This window comes from Vidua chalybeata, chromosome 15, assembly GCF_026979565.1.
Source record: "Vidua chalybeata isolate OUT-0048 chromosome 15, bVidCha1 merged haplotype, whole genome shotgun sequence".
NCBI classification, from domain to species: Eukaryota; Metazoa; Chordata; class Aves; order Passeriformes; family Viduidae; genus Vidua; species Vidua chalybeata.
In genome coordinates, this window is record NC_071544.1 from 10,503,625 (window position 1) to 10,517,280 (window position 13,656).

The 13,656-nt window shown below is 42.4% G+C and overlaps 1 protein-coding gene across 4 annotated transcripts in view; it reads right to left on the reverse strand.

Moving 5' to 3' along the window:
• Nucleotides 1-6,454: 6,454 nt before the first annotated feature.
• Nucleotides 6,455-13,656, reverse strand: part of FAM13B (family with sequence similarity 13 member B) — a 44,624-nt gene continuing 37,422 nt past the window's right edge. For 3 of the 4 annotated variants that reach the window (XM_053956516.1, XM_053956517.1, XM_053956515.1), the window contains 5 exons: nucleotides 12,966-13,061; nucleotides 10,674-10,757; nucleotides 10,410-10,582; nucleotides 9,890-9,991; nucleotides 6,455-8,800 (listed from right to left, as the gene is read on the reverse strand). In XM_053956516.1, coding sequence (XP_053812491.1) covers nucleotides 8,677-8,800; nucleotides 9,890-9,991; nucleotides 10,410-10,582; nucleotides 10,674-10,757; nucleotides 12,966-13,061 — 579 coding nt within the window. In that variant the 3' untranslated portion in view covers nucleotides 6,455-8,676. The remainder of the gene's footprint in view (nucleotides 8,801-9,889; nucleotides 9,992-10,409; nucleotides 10,583-10,673; nucleotides 10,758-12,965; nucleotides 13,062-13,656) is intronic. The other variant, XM_053956518.1, reaches the window with a different exon arrangement.

Genomic DNA, 13,656 nt, shown 5'->3' on the forward strand with positions numbered 1-13,656 from the left:
CTGAGCTTTTCTCTTGTTTACATTGAGATAAACCATGGATTTGTTTTTGTGCCAACATTAAAGATGGGTATTTGGCATGGGAAATCCATAGCAGAGAGACAGGAAGAACTGGAAAGAGCAAGCCCAGTTGAACAGAAGCACATGTGAGTGCTCCTATCTCCTCTATCATCTCTGGAGGAATCAATTAAAGGAGGCCTGAATTTACATCATATATTTATAAATTGGAATCAGGCAAAAACACTCTGGAATGCTCTGCTTCACACGCTTCATTTAGCACTGATTTAACACAATGAAGAGACTATGTGAACGTGCCTAAGTAACAATGAACTATGTAAACCAGAGTTATTTCATTTAAGGCAATGAAATGGGGCTTTAAATTAATAAACTGCCTGGCCCGTGTTGGGTGAAATCCAGATTAATAAGGAATTGTTGTTTTGTGAAGGTACTGAGCAACAAAATAAAGGCACTGGGAATATGCTAAGGCTGTGTATCTCCTGAGTACTTCATGTAAAAAAAAGTGTTATTTCAAGGTCTTAAGTGGTCAGTTTTGCATGCAGAAGAATGCAAGGACTACAAAATAAAAATTCAGGCTTCAGTTCAGGTTCAGGTTCCATAAGCTGAGCTGCTTTGTTTTCCCATTTCTGAGAGATGGAAATGCACCTCAGCCCCCTCATTATCCCCATGGAACTGGGATCTGTGGGCTGGTACAGCAGTGGAGGACATATCTTCACCTAAATCAAAGCAGGAGAGTGAGGAGAAGTTGATGTTTCTCAGGCAGAACAGCTGTCTCCCTAGAGGAACCAGAGCTGCATTAATCATACTTGTGTTTGTATTTCATAAACATAAATGTATATGTATTTCTCAAGGTGTAATGCTAATGTGAACCTCTTCTGGGTAATCAGGTGAGCTCTTACCTTTACTGTGTGTGAAATGCAACTAACTGAGGCATGATGCTTCCATAAAGACACAAGGAAAGGCTGGGCACCTCAGGCATGTGCAGCCACTTTTCCTCACTCAGGTAGCAGCTGGCAAGACAGTAATTCATTAAAAATGCAGAAATCAGATCAGGGAGCAGACCCAGATCCATCGTCCCTATTTTTTGGCAATTCTTGGTGTCTGGTCTGTACACTGGTTGCTGCTGGCTGTTGGAAAAGATTTCTTAGCCTTTTCAAAGCCAAAGAATGTATTATTAGTGCTTGTTATTAGCAGTATCAGACAATTAAGGCCTGAGGTGATTCAAAGGGATTGTATTTATCACCTGCCCCCTGTTTTTTCCCTGACACTGAGGCTGCTCTCAGCCCCCCACACTCCTCCTACGTGAAGTCCATCAGATCAGTCACGTGTTGTGATGAATTCCTGTGGCCTTGACAAGTCTCGTGTTGCCTCTGTCGTTGCACCCATAATCTAGGGAGCTACAAAGACAGTAAATCTGAGAAAGAAATGCTTCAGAAGTGCCTAGAACTGGCTGCATTTGCTGCTGTGGGGGTGAGTTACCCCTTGACTTTCACCTCTGTGTTTGCCAGCCTAGGCCAGCACTGGCTAAAGAGGCAACGAGGCAGAAGAGCCCCAGTGTGTGCCTGGTTAGACTCAGTCTAACCTGTCCTACCCTGAAGAGGCTGCACAGACCAGGGTCCAGCACACAAACCCCTTTCTGGCCTTGCTGTGGCTCTGTGTCCTCCCTATTCATTATCCACCCTTGTTTTAGCTTGTTTTAGCCTGAGTCCTGGCAGGGCAGGGAAGTGCTGGAGCACAGCAGAGCTGGCACAAGTAAAACTGGGATGTGTGTGGCATGTGACACAGCACAAGGCCAGAGCTGCCCCAGCACAAATACAAGAGGTTTGGCCAGAAAAGTCTCATATATACAGCTTATGACAAAACATCCAAAAAGCTCACGTTCTTCAAATCTAGCCAAGGGCCTTTTGAAGGCAATCCAGTCTGTGCAAAATGACACCTGAAGAGAGGGCAGGGAGCTGCGCTGGAATCTCCCCGGCTCCTGCTTTCATTCAGGATCCATCCTTGCCTCCAACACCTCCTGCCCTGGAGGAGGGGCCCTGCTAAAGGAAGAGCTGCTGGCTGATGCCCATGTCTATCCAGATTGCTGTTTCCTTGGTAAGTTCTTTACAACAACATGTTGTAAACATGCTGTCAACATCTTCCTTCCCTGGATAAAAGCATTGGCTCAGATTCCCTTTCTCTGTAGTCAGGAATCACAGTATTCCTAAGCACAGATTAAATGCTCACTTTTACCTTTTCATGGGCGAGTTGCAAAGGTGGAGCTCAAAGGGAGGATTCAGTTTATAAGATTCCAGAGGAGTTTAAAATTATCTCCCCCTCGTGAACATGGGTCACGCAAATTCCAAGCTCATCTAAAAATAATTTTGCACGTGGGCAGCTGTCTGCATTGGAGCAGCTGGGAAATCACCACAGGCAAAGAGCCTCCCTAAACTCAGCCTTTTCCTAGACCCAGTGTTAGCTAGGTATGACCTGTACAGACAGCCTGGCTGTGAGAGAGGAAGGCAGTCATAGCTTTGTAGCCAAAAGCTATGAAAAAAGTACCTAATTCTTAACTGCAGAAGGAGGCAAAATGTTCTGATCTTGATTCAGAATTGTCTTTACACCTAATTTAATTGCATTTTTATTTGCAAATACATATGCTGACCTCTGGACAGAGAGTGAAAACTTCTCCAAAATTAGGAACTATCTTTGCTCCTAACCAGGTGCTCTGGGGCCAAACCAATGGAGACAGTGCTGAGGAAAAGGTAGGCTTTATTCTTTCCTGTAATCTTAGAAACTGCTGGTTGCATTTTGGAAATTGAAGAATACAAAAGGAGTCACAGTTGCCCCCACTGTTACTTACAAAAGCTATTTCTCCACAGGAGAAATCAGAGGATGTTAAAGCATAGGATGTTTTAGCAAAAGCTAAACCTATAAATAAAGAAAAATCACCAATTATGCCCATAAAGTCAAATGAAAGATTGCTCAGGCCAGGTCATACACTGCAACAGCAGAATTGGCAGCAGGGTGAGATCAGCGAGTTTTAGTGATTGTATAAAGTTGTGAGCTGGACATTTCCCCAAACGTTAACCAGAAACAGATGTATGGAAAACAAACAAGTTTCACAGCAATCTATTGGGTCACAGGCTGCATGTACAGCAAGAAGAAACATTACTGCAACTTCCCTTTGCTTTGGTAAAAGGTTTCCAGCAATCTTTGTTCCAGTTCCATCACTGGGGTAAGTCTGTGTCTGTACAATTTATTTTTATTTTAAAATCACTTCTGCAAGAAGAAAGGGAAAAGCCCCCAGGCTGGCTGTAAACAGTACTGCACAACACTCCCTGCCATCTCTCTCCACTCTGAAAACAAATGTGTATTTCTATATCCTGTCTTTTTGGAAGGGCCAGAAGGAAAGTCTACTTTCTGCCAGATGTGGAACATTTTCCCCACAAAGGAATCTCTTCCTACAGGAGTGATTGTGGTACTGGTGTCCCAGTCAGCCATGCTGGCTTTGATAGATACTTCTTTTTTTTTTAAATCCCTCTGGTGTTGAATTTGGAGTTATCAAAGCTACAGGAGTGGAAGGAAGAGACTCAGTCACAGCTCAGAGTGACATCTCCAGTGCATCATTCCAGCAGGGTGTGGCAGTTTGCTCCTGCAGATGTTGTTCCCATCCCCAGGCAGCTGCAGCCCTTGCTGAAACCTCACTGAGTGACAACCCGAGAGACAGAAGAACTGCACAAAGTCAGTGATGTTAAGATATTTTAAGTGCTTTTATACTGGTTGACAACAGTTACCCTCTGGGAGGGAAGGATTTAGTAGAGATTCAGGAAAGAGGGCCCAGCAAAATGTCTGAGCTCAGCTGGTAACAGACTGTTCACACAGTTTAATTAAAAAAACTATCCCCCCCTTTTTTTCCCCCTATTTCTGGACAAGAGGAGTAGGACTGTCAGTAAATGTATAAACAACCTTCTGGGTCTTTTCTCTGAACCTTTCAAGTGTTGTTCTGAGAAGAACTGCCCAGCCCTGCTGGAGCTACAAATGCTCCATGAATGACATCAACTCCTGTGCCTTGTCCGGGCCGCTCCGGGGCTCAGCTGTGACCGAGGGGCAGATCCCGAGCCCCGGCAGCATCCCGGACCCGCTGGCTCACAGCCGCCCTCCCTTCCCGCGACCCTTGCTCCGTTCATCATCAGCTGCCGAGGTTAATGCTAATCTCTCAACAATTCCTACCGCAGCTATCTGTTACCGTCAGAGAAAAAAGGAGTAATTTAAACTTTCAGGAAAAACCCCGAATCTCTTTCCTTGGCTCAGGAGCTCACAGCTGCCGGCACCAGAGGGCGCTTCGCTTCATCCGTGCACCAGGCGGAATTCCGGGAACATCCTTTTTATTCCTCAAGCCCTTTATTCCCGTGCCCGAGGGACAAGTTACGTGCAGGCCAGAAGCTGTGCACTCCCAGGCAGTCGCTGCTGTCCGTTTATCGCCAGGCCTCAGCCGCAGGAGAAGGAAAACGCGTCCCGGCGCCACCCGGACAGCGCCACGGGAAAAGCCGGGGCCGGCACCGGGATGCAGCCCCCGCCGCACCCCCAGTCCCTGCCCAGGCAAGTTCTGCTGCTGCACATCTCTGCTCCTGCATGACACACAGCCCCAGCCCCCACAGCCCCTGAATCTTAGACAAATCCTACAAGGAGCTGTATTTTAAAGCCGATGTCCTGCATTATCACAGCTGCTACACGGGCTCTGCTCTGCCTGTGTCTAACCCCAGTGTGGAGGAGCAGGGTCACGGAGAAGGGAGCAGAGGCGTGGGAAGGGTCTCAGGAGGGGATTTCCAGCCCAACAGCACAATCAGGGAGCACAGGGCACAGCACAGCAGCGGGGGTCACTAATTTTGTACTTTGGTCTCCTGGCCAAGCCAAGCCATTGCTCTCTTCTAAAAGGACCCGTTTTAAAAACTAAAACCCTATTCCCTTCCCCTCCAAAGGGATCTTGTTGCCAGGCAGTAGCCCAGGACACTTGTCCCAGAACACATAGGTCATTGGTGATTTGTTTATCCAGATTACTCAATAGCCTGACAGCAGAAAAGCAGGTGTGTGACACCTTTGACATCTCCAACCTTTCCTAATCCTGGCAGCCCTCTCATACAGAGCCTCAAAACCTTTGGACACATTTCCTCTCCCAGAACTTCCCAAAAGAGCTTTCAAACACTCTTCAACCTCACCTCAGTCCCCTGGGGCACAGGACACCCTGTCCACACCCTGCCTGGCTTTTCCCTGCAGTGACACAACAGCTCAGGCAAATCAGTTTTAAGAGGCAAAAACTCTAGACTTGCATTGTCTCAGAACTGGTTCTCCAGTAATAGATTTTCCTAATATAACTGAGCTTTTTGCACCCTCAAAAACATGCTTCTCCATTTTATTAGTTAATAGTTTTCAATACAGTTATTTTCATTAAAATCTTAGTTCAGTGCACATTGATTTGCAGCAGATCCCACTAAACCATCTTTGAGGGAACTTTTTTCTTATTACCTTCCTGATCATAGCAAGCTTCATTGAATAATGATTTAAGGAAAAATAGGAGATTGTAGAACAGATCAGTAGGAACCTTGTTCATTCTCCAGGCCAACATCCTAAAAATTTCTTTCCCCTGTTTTCAGAGAAAGGCCATGTGATCAGAGGGAAGGATATTCTGTCCCAACCCAAAGAACATGCCCAAGGCTGCCTTCCATCTCCTCTCCCTCACTTGCTCCCTCAGCTTGCTGGTTTCCTGTTCCCATTTACCTGCAGTGCCACACATCCACAAGCAGAGTCTTCACCTTCAGTTCTTTAGTCCCTGCCACGCCTTAGGCTGAAGAGAGGTGGATTTTCACAGAACACAACACAAGAGTCAGCTTTAAAGACCTTGACCACTTTCTATGAACTCACAACATACTATGAAATAGAGGCTGCTCAGTTCAGAGGAAAAGCATCCTCTGGCATGTACAGCAGCATGCAAGAGCAGCGTTCCCTGGCCACAGACAGCAGGAACTGCTGCAGTACTGATTCCAGGGATGAGAGATCCTCATGGATACAGACACGACTGATGTGCTCAGCTGAGGGCAGTGAATGAACTGTCCCAGTGGTGGCTCCCTGCCCCATCTGCACCCACCCTGCTGCTGTTGGGGCAGGAAGGAGCCATGTCCCAGTGTGCTCCCAGTCACTCCCAGCAGGAGCTGAAGCCCAGGTGGCACCACAGTCCAAGCTGTCAGCCCAGGAGCACTGGGGCCCCTCTCCCCTCTCCCACACAGGCAGAACACGGCCCCAGGGGATGCAGTTTCACCCTGCCTTCACCAGGGCACATCAGGGAATTCAGACCCACCTCACACCCTGCAGCTACAAACAGGAGCAGCAAAGGACTCAGCACTCCTTTTTAAGAGATGGCAGTGGAGGAGAAAGCATGATGAGAAACAAAGATACAAGACAATAAAGGTTAAGGTACTTTTATTATAAAAGTCTATACAATGAGCACCAGACATAGCAATGCAATTATATCTGGTTTAGTTATATATATTCCATATCTATATATCCATATAGATATATAGGTTTTGCTTTTATCAAAGTAAAACTGTTATATCACAAAATGCCTAGTTCTACAATTTATTTATTGCTCAACAAGGATGGCACAAAACACAATCAGCATAACTGTTGCCATGCTTATCTACTATACTGAATAAACAGCCAAACACTGCATAACAAACACAAAGCAGCTGTTAATTCTGAATTGGAACCAGTCTGATCACTCACTCACTTATAAAAATATTGGAATCATATAGATTTAAGCATTATAAAGGAGGAATATATTATTTAAAACATTTAAATAGTGCATATTGACATTTTGCATGTGGTATATAAAACACAAACATTCATGTACAACACTATACAGTACACATTAGTTTCAATGTTTGGATACACCCGTGTCTGCAGACTGATAGAAAAGGAACTGAAGTGTACATTGCACAATGGAACTGAATAAAATTGGTAAATGGTCTCAAAGACTACTTTAACCTCATAATTCTCTAAGGTCCCAGATCACTTTGCAGTTAAAAAAAAAAGAAAAGAAGGCATACCACCAGTGCTCAATAGTTTTAGTGCTTTTTTTTTTTTTTCTGAATTCCAAAATTACATGCCTACAAGCAGAGTAAAACAAACCAAGAAGTATTCTACAGTACACAAATGAAATCTGAGCACTAAAAATCCTACTTGCAACCTATTTCATATGCTTCATGACAGAACAGCAAGTCTCTGAGATTACATGCAAGCCATTTCTTACATCATGAGAAAGTTCATTTTTGGTCTTCCATAAAGCAGAGTGAATCATTGCTATGTTGACATTAGCCAGTCATAAAAACATGCAGTGAGAGTAGGTGCATGCAAAACATGGCCACAATCAAACTGATACACTGAAACAAAAAAAAAAAAAAAAAAAAAAAACTGAGAAAGCACCAGCTGAAATTAACATTTTGATTTTGCCAGATCAGAAACAGCTGCGGATGGCTGCTGCAGAGCAAAGCTAGTCCCTAAATCATCATTCAGCACAGCAGATGTGATACTCAAAACATTATTTAGATTCAACTCTGAAGCTAAATCATGCAAGGCTCATAAACTGTTTTGCTTACATCGTAAGGATTAGATAATGTATTTTTATTCTCTAACTGTAAAACAAAACCGTGATAAACAGCAGTAATCTTTCCACTCCAAACCGACAGTTCTCCCTGTGGTGCATGTTAACTACACTGATTTTAGCCCTTGACACCATACTCATTTCAGGTACAGTGGGATTTTAACTGTCCTAAGCCAGCTCCTTTCTGTGGAGCCACACAAGTCTGAGCGTCACCAGATTTCCCAAACACCAGAGTGTTCACTGTGCTCCTCAAATCTTCCGAAAGCGGAGATGCCGTATCCAATTCAGCCCAAACACTACGTCACCACTGGCTGATAAACAACAACCGAAAAAGGGATCAAATGAACAATGACATGAGTCCTGTAGGCAGCATGTGATTGAACTTTTCAGTTTTCCAAGGTTTAAAAGCCACTAAGGAAAGGTCACTTTCTGGTTTGTCCACTGTCATCTTTATCAAGGAGGAAACGTGACCGCTAATGAGCAAAATCCATAGACGTTAATTATTACTGTGTACAGGTGCAATTTAGAATACCAAAAAATCAAAGTTGTTCCACAGCAGTCCTTTGAAAGGAATTACAGTCTGTTTAAGTGTTCCAAAAATTAAGAGCTGTACCCTTAATTTGCTGATTTTTTTAGGCAAGAGGAATAGTTCAGTGTAGCATTACAATATTAATAATTTCTTCAACAATGCAAAAGGTTAGTAATAACAAAAGTCTCAAAGTTCTTGAACGCTAAAGATTAAAAAAAGCTATGGTTGTTTTGGAACAGGATGGATGCATCTGGAATACAAAACTTCGATGGAAACTGTGTTTGCTAAAGTTGGATAGAGCAGTCTCAAACTCAGAAACCTTATTTGCTCTCTAGACAGGACCTACTTACCCTTCAAACATGTCCTAGTGGCACCACAGTAAAGTGCACAAACTGGATTCTTTCAACAGTGCATGACACATGAACACAAGCACCCAATAAGTACAGGGGTAGTATATGGAAACAGCATGTTACTCAACAGGTTGGAGGAATATAATTTAAATTGATTTTGAAGAATCTTGTTTGCTGATAAGGACTTCTAACAGCCTCAGTTTGGCTTTGATTTTCTTGTACTCCCTGTACTCATCCAGCATTGGGACTCGATCTTCTTTCTGTACGTTCCTGTAAAAAGAAAAATGTCAAAATGTCAACCAAATCCTCCATCCTGCAGCAAGCCAAACACAGAAGCAGCTACAGGAAGTTATTTTAGGGCAGATGAAAATATTATTGGCAGCTTGTTCACCAATAACACGCATGATATTGTATTTTAGTTTACTGTAGTTAAAACTGCCATCACCTAAAAAACTGAACTGAAAACCCAGCAGCATTTATTCAGCACAACTGCTGCAGCATTGGGTAATAATCATTGCCCTAAGCTGTCCTGGGAATTTTACTAACAGGATATGAACAGTTTCATTTCAGATCCTGTGTACACACTACAGAAAAAGTAGATTGACTTAAATTTGTCATTTTTTACTATAAGCAGATTGACCCCCAAATTGGCAGCAGAGCATTATTCTTACTGGACCATAATAAAATAATCTATTAATATGGTTAGCCTCATTATTTGTCATTGAAGTCAAAAGGAGTTTTGTCCCAAACTCAGTAAGTGCACGATGAAGCCACGTTACTGGAATTTGTGTGACCAATGGTCCAGGAGTTTGTAGTTCAGGAGAAATACAGGAGAAGGCACAGTCAAGTGAGAGCATTTGCCAAGAAAGGTCAAGAAAGTGACCTCTTAGGAGTGTTGTTAGTTTTGTTCATGACATGAGATATCTCAAAAATACAATGGGCAGCAATGTAATCCAATTCATGAGAAGACAAATTCAAGTAAAAAACCTAAAAGATCTAAACTATATGGAGAATAAAAATTATAAAAACCTTTACTGGTAAAGCAAATATCCACTGCCAGAAATGACCTACTGAAACAAGGGGCAAATGGGCAAATTACCCTGCCCTATGTTAAAGAACGGGGATAATATGGGTTTTTAAAATAAAAAAAAATCATACTTTCTAGTAGGTATTTTTAAATGCCTTTTTTTTTTTTTTTGTAATGGAATTGTTAAAAATACACAAAGTTATCTCCCTCAGGAGATTATTGACAGCAGATCAAAACAGATCAAATTCCAGCTGACAACATTCCAAGTTAGAAAATACACTTGGTCACATAATAAGGCTGCAACCCAGCATCTGGTATTGTGCTAAACAAACCTTCCATTCTGCTGATAAAACTCCTCTTCAAATTCTCGTAAAGTCTTACGTAGCTTCTTTTTCTCAGCTCTGGCTTTCCACAGTTGCTCCAATAATTCAGGCCTAAAAATTTCAAGTGAAAGAAAAATATGTTGGCCGTACAATAGAATTTAAATTCCTCAGAAACAACTGAGCTAGCTCCACTAATAATTTATTTGTCTGGCTCATAAGGAACATGCTGTCAGTTTGAAAGTGAAATATTGAGAACAAACTAGGAGTTAATAAAGGGGTATAAATTTTCTGCTGTCTACACAGCTCAAGTAAGGCTGAAGAAGGTTTAGAAGATACTAAATAATTCACTGAGTACAAAAAGATCTTAGTCAGACATGTCAGAGCAAAGAACACTCATTCAATCCAAACATTTCCTGAGAAGTGCTGAACATGTCACTCCCTTTCACCCAGCATCATAGATTTAGTATCATGACTCTAACTACAATTATTACAACTATTATAATTAAATTATCCACTTAATTATCCTTACATAGAAGCAGCTCGGGTGCTGGAGAGCCTCAGGTCCCGGGTGAGTTTCTCTTGACCATCTTCAATATCAGACTCAGAGTTTTCAACTGGGCTTAGAACGGGCTGTGTTTGGGCAGCAGTTTTTAAGATTTCATTCAGGTCTGTAGACAAACCATCACTTTCCTCCTCTTCTTCCTGAAAGCGAAAACAGAAATTCAAAACAAATATGTATTTCAGTTCCCTATTACAAGTGCTGGGATGTATTTTTTAAATGCACTGCACCTACCTTAATTTCTTCAAAAAAATGGGCAGTTTCACCTTCAATAATGGGCTGTAACATCTGCCCCCGCCTCTTGGTTGATGGTGATCCCTGAAAAGATGGATATTTGTTTCAAAATGTACAGTAAGACATCAAGTGCTGTTTGAAGTCAGAATTACGTTGAAGTCACACAATATTTCCTCTTTGAGATGAATAAAAGACTGCAAACATACTTACAGACCACAAATAACCATACAACCCAAAAAGCTCAGGTACCCAAGGTATCCTTGACACAGAAAATAATTGTTGTAGCTTATAATTTATTTTAAAATATTTATTTTCAGACTTAAAATAAAAAGCATTTGCTCTCTCCATGTTTTGTAGAAGACTCATAAAGTGCAATGAAAGCTCTGAATTTTGTATTTATTCTTGTTCCTCCCAAACCAAAGCACAGTTACAGAGGCCAGAGCTGCTTATCTCCTGCCAGGCATCCATTGGGAATAATCCTGCCTGGTTCCTTTTCCAGACACTCTGAGGCCCTGCAGGTGGAAGTGTGAAATCAGAGCTACATGTTGCCACCTCAGAGTCAAAATCCTTTGAACTCCAGCCTAAAGCAGGTGTCCCTGTGCTGCCCAGGTGCCTGCTGCACACCTGCCATAATGTCCTGCTCATCCCTTATCCCCAGACAGCAGAAGCAATTCCAACAGATGGCCTCTGGACAGTAAAAAGGTGAAACACAAAAGCCACACAGACAATGACCTGTCAAAAACTTTCGTTTATGAAAGGTAAATAGTCTCCTGCTTCTCTGGACATTTCCACACAGGCTTCAGTGCACGTCATTGGTGTACCAGGAAACAGTAAGAGATATCTCATGGAATCAATTGTCATATAAACCTAAAAATCCATTCTTGAAATACCTGGCACTGAATATAGGCTACTTAGAAGTTACCATTGAACAAGCCTTGGCAATAAGAGAGAGGTCCTCATATCTCATAGGTTTCAAAAGCAAAGACCTATGAAAGAGATTTTACAGGTGCTGCCTACAGCACAGATTAGGAATCATGTTACTGACATCTCTCCTGATTTTAAAGTCTTTCTGGTGGGCTATCACCCATCCCTTTATTTCACAGCCAAAAAACCAGAATGGCTAAGGTACAGTCATAAGGCTACCCAGAATGTAAAATCCATCTCAGCTGAAGAGTCAGATTTCTGAGGGGAGAGATGGGATAGAACTCAATCAGTCAAGAGCACTACCAAAAAGCTGTGACCCACCAGTCACAGAGAAACACATGGGTGCCTAAAACCAATCTGTATTTATGGAGTTCAGAAAGGGATTCTGATAGAAAAGCCCTTAAACTTGACTGTGATGCAAATCATGTTTTTCTTTAAAAGAAGCCACCAAAAACAACGTACGTGCAAGAAAGGCAGAATCCTAACCTGGTCTCTTTATCTCAATGTACTCCAGCTTAGAGGGGAGAGCTCAGAAATGTCAGTGACAATGTAAACAGCAGATTAAGCTCCTGCTGAGTAAGCCCAGCTACCTGTGTCTGGGAAGAACTGTCTGTATGCAAAGAGATTATCTCATGCCAGCTATGCAGCTCCTTCCTTCCAAAAGGTCAGCAGCCAACATCCAAACAGGTATGTTGCAAGTCGGGTCAGTATGCAAGGCTTGGATTATGGCTCATGCAGAACAAAACCAGCTGGCTGTCATTCCCCAGCTACTTTACAGGTACTATAAACAAGGTTACATCAATTTCCTTGCACAGTATGACAGCTTTTCTTCCTCATCTCTTAGAAGACCAGAGAGAGAGGATAGAAAATTCAGAAGGAAATGAAGTGAAAACAATGAAAAAGCACGGATGCTGTACAGATGCTGCAGGTGCTGGTAATATGTCTCTCTCTGGGGAAGCATGAAGGAATGAAATGGTTCTGATGGCAATCCTGTCACTCAAGCCTCTGCTGACAGCAACCTGCACTGCAACTGGTGTTACTATTCTGGGGAGGACTAAAGTACAGTATGTCCTGTGGATCCATACCTAGCACAGGCACTTGGGAACATCTCAGCTACAGCAAGTTAGCACAGCTCATTTACTTCCACAGAGAACCATTTAATTCCCAAGAGCCATCAAGGTCACAAACAGCTTGGAACTGCTCTGTTCTTAGCAGTAAATCAATCAAATGCCTCAAGTACAATGACAACAATATCTTACATCTTCCACAAGAAAGATGTGTCACAGAACAGTGTTACTAACTCTTCTAAACGCAGCCTCGCAGTTCAGAAGTGGGAAAATAAATAGAAATAGCATTTGTTTTACTCACAAGAATAGGAGTAATGCTTGCTCTAGTTAACATTTGTTTTACAAGTCTGTATCTGTCATAAAGTGGCTTCACAATATGTCTTTCTTCTCTAGTAACCTAGAGGCAGAGAAACCACAGAATTAATTATACCGGACACTCAATCACAGACAAGCAAACACAAAGCCGTGTGCTTCTCCTGCCAGGCTACCAATGATCCAACTAAGAATATAAAACTACCTTACATTGTGGGTATGAAAGGGGGTTTATGCAGATAAAAGGGAATAAGTGGGTGCTTTTTCATTCTCTCTCACTTTAATACCCTGTATTTTTTAGGGAAAATATTTAAACGCTTCCTAAAAATTAGGGGAGCTTCTGCACAGGCAAACCCTGTATTTAAATATCCATGGAAAAGAGGCAAAAAAGGGACCAAGAACTGGGGGAAAAGATGTGCCTGGCAATGATGATGGTTCTACAGAAATGAAAGGGAAAAAAGAAAAAGATGAAACTGTAGAGAAGGGGGATGGGAACTGTCCTTTCATTTCTGTTTCTGTGAAATCCAGAATAACATTTCCAGTCTTTTCTGAGGAAATTCAATAATCTTGTTTATTTTTAAGACATCTCTTTGCCTCACAGACATATAAGGCACCAAATGACACCCATCACTTTGCACACTCCAATAACCTGCTGATTTCTGAAAAGGGGGCCTATTAAT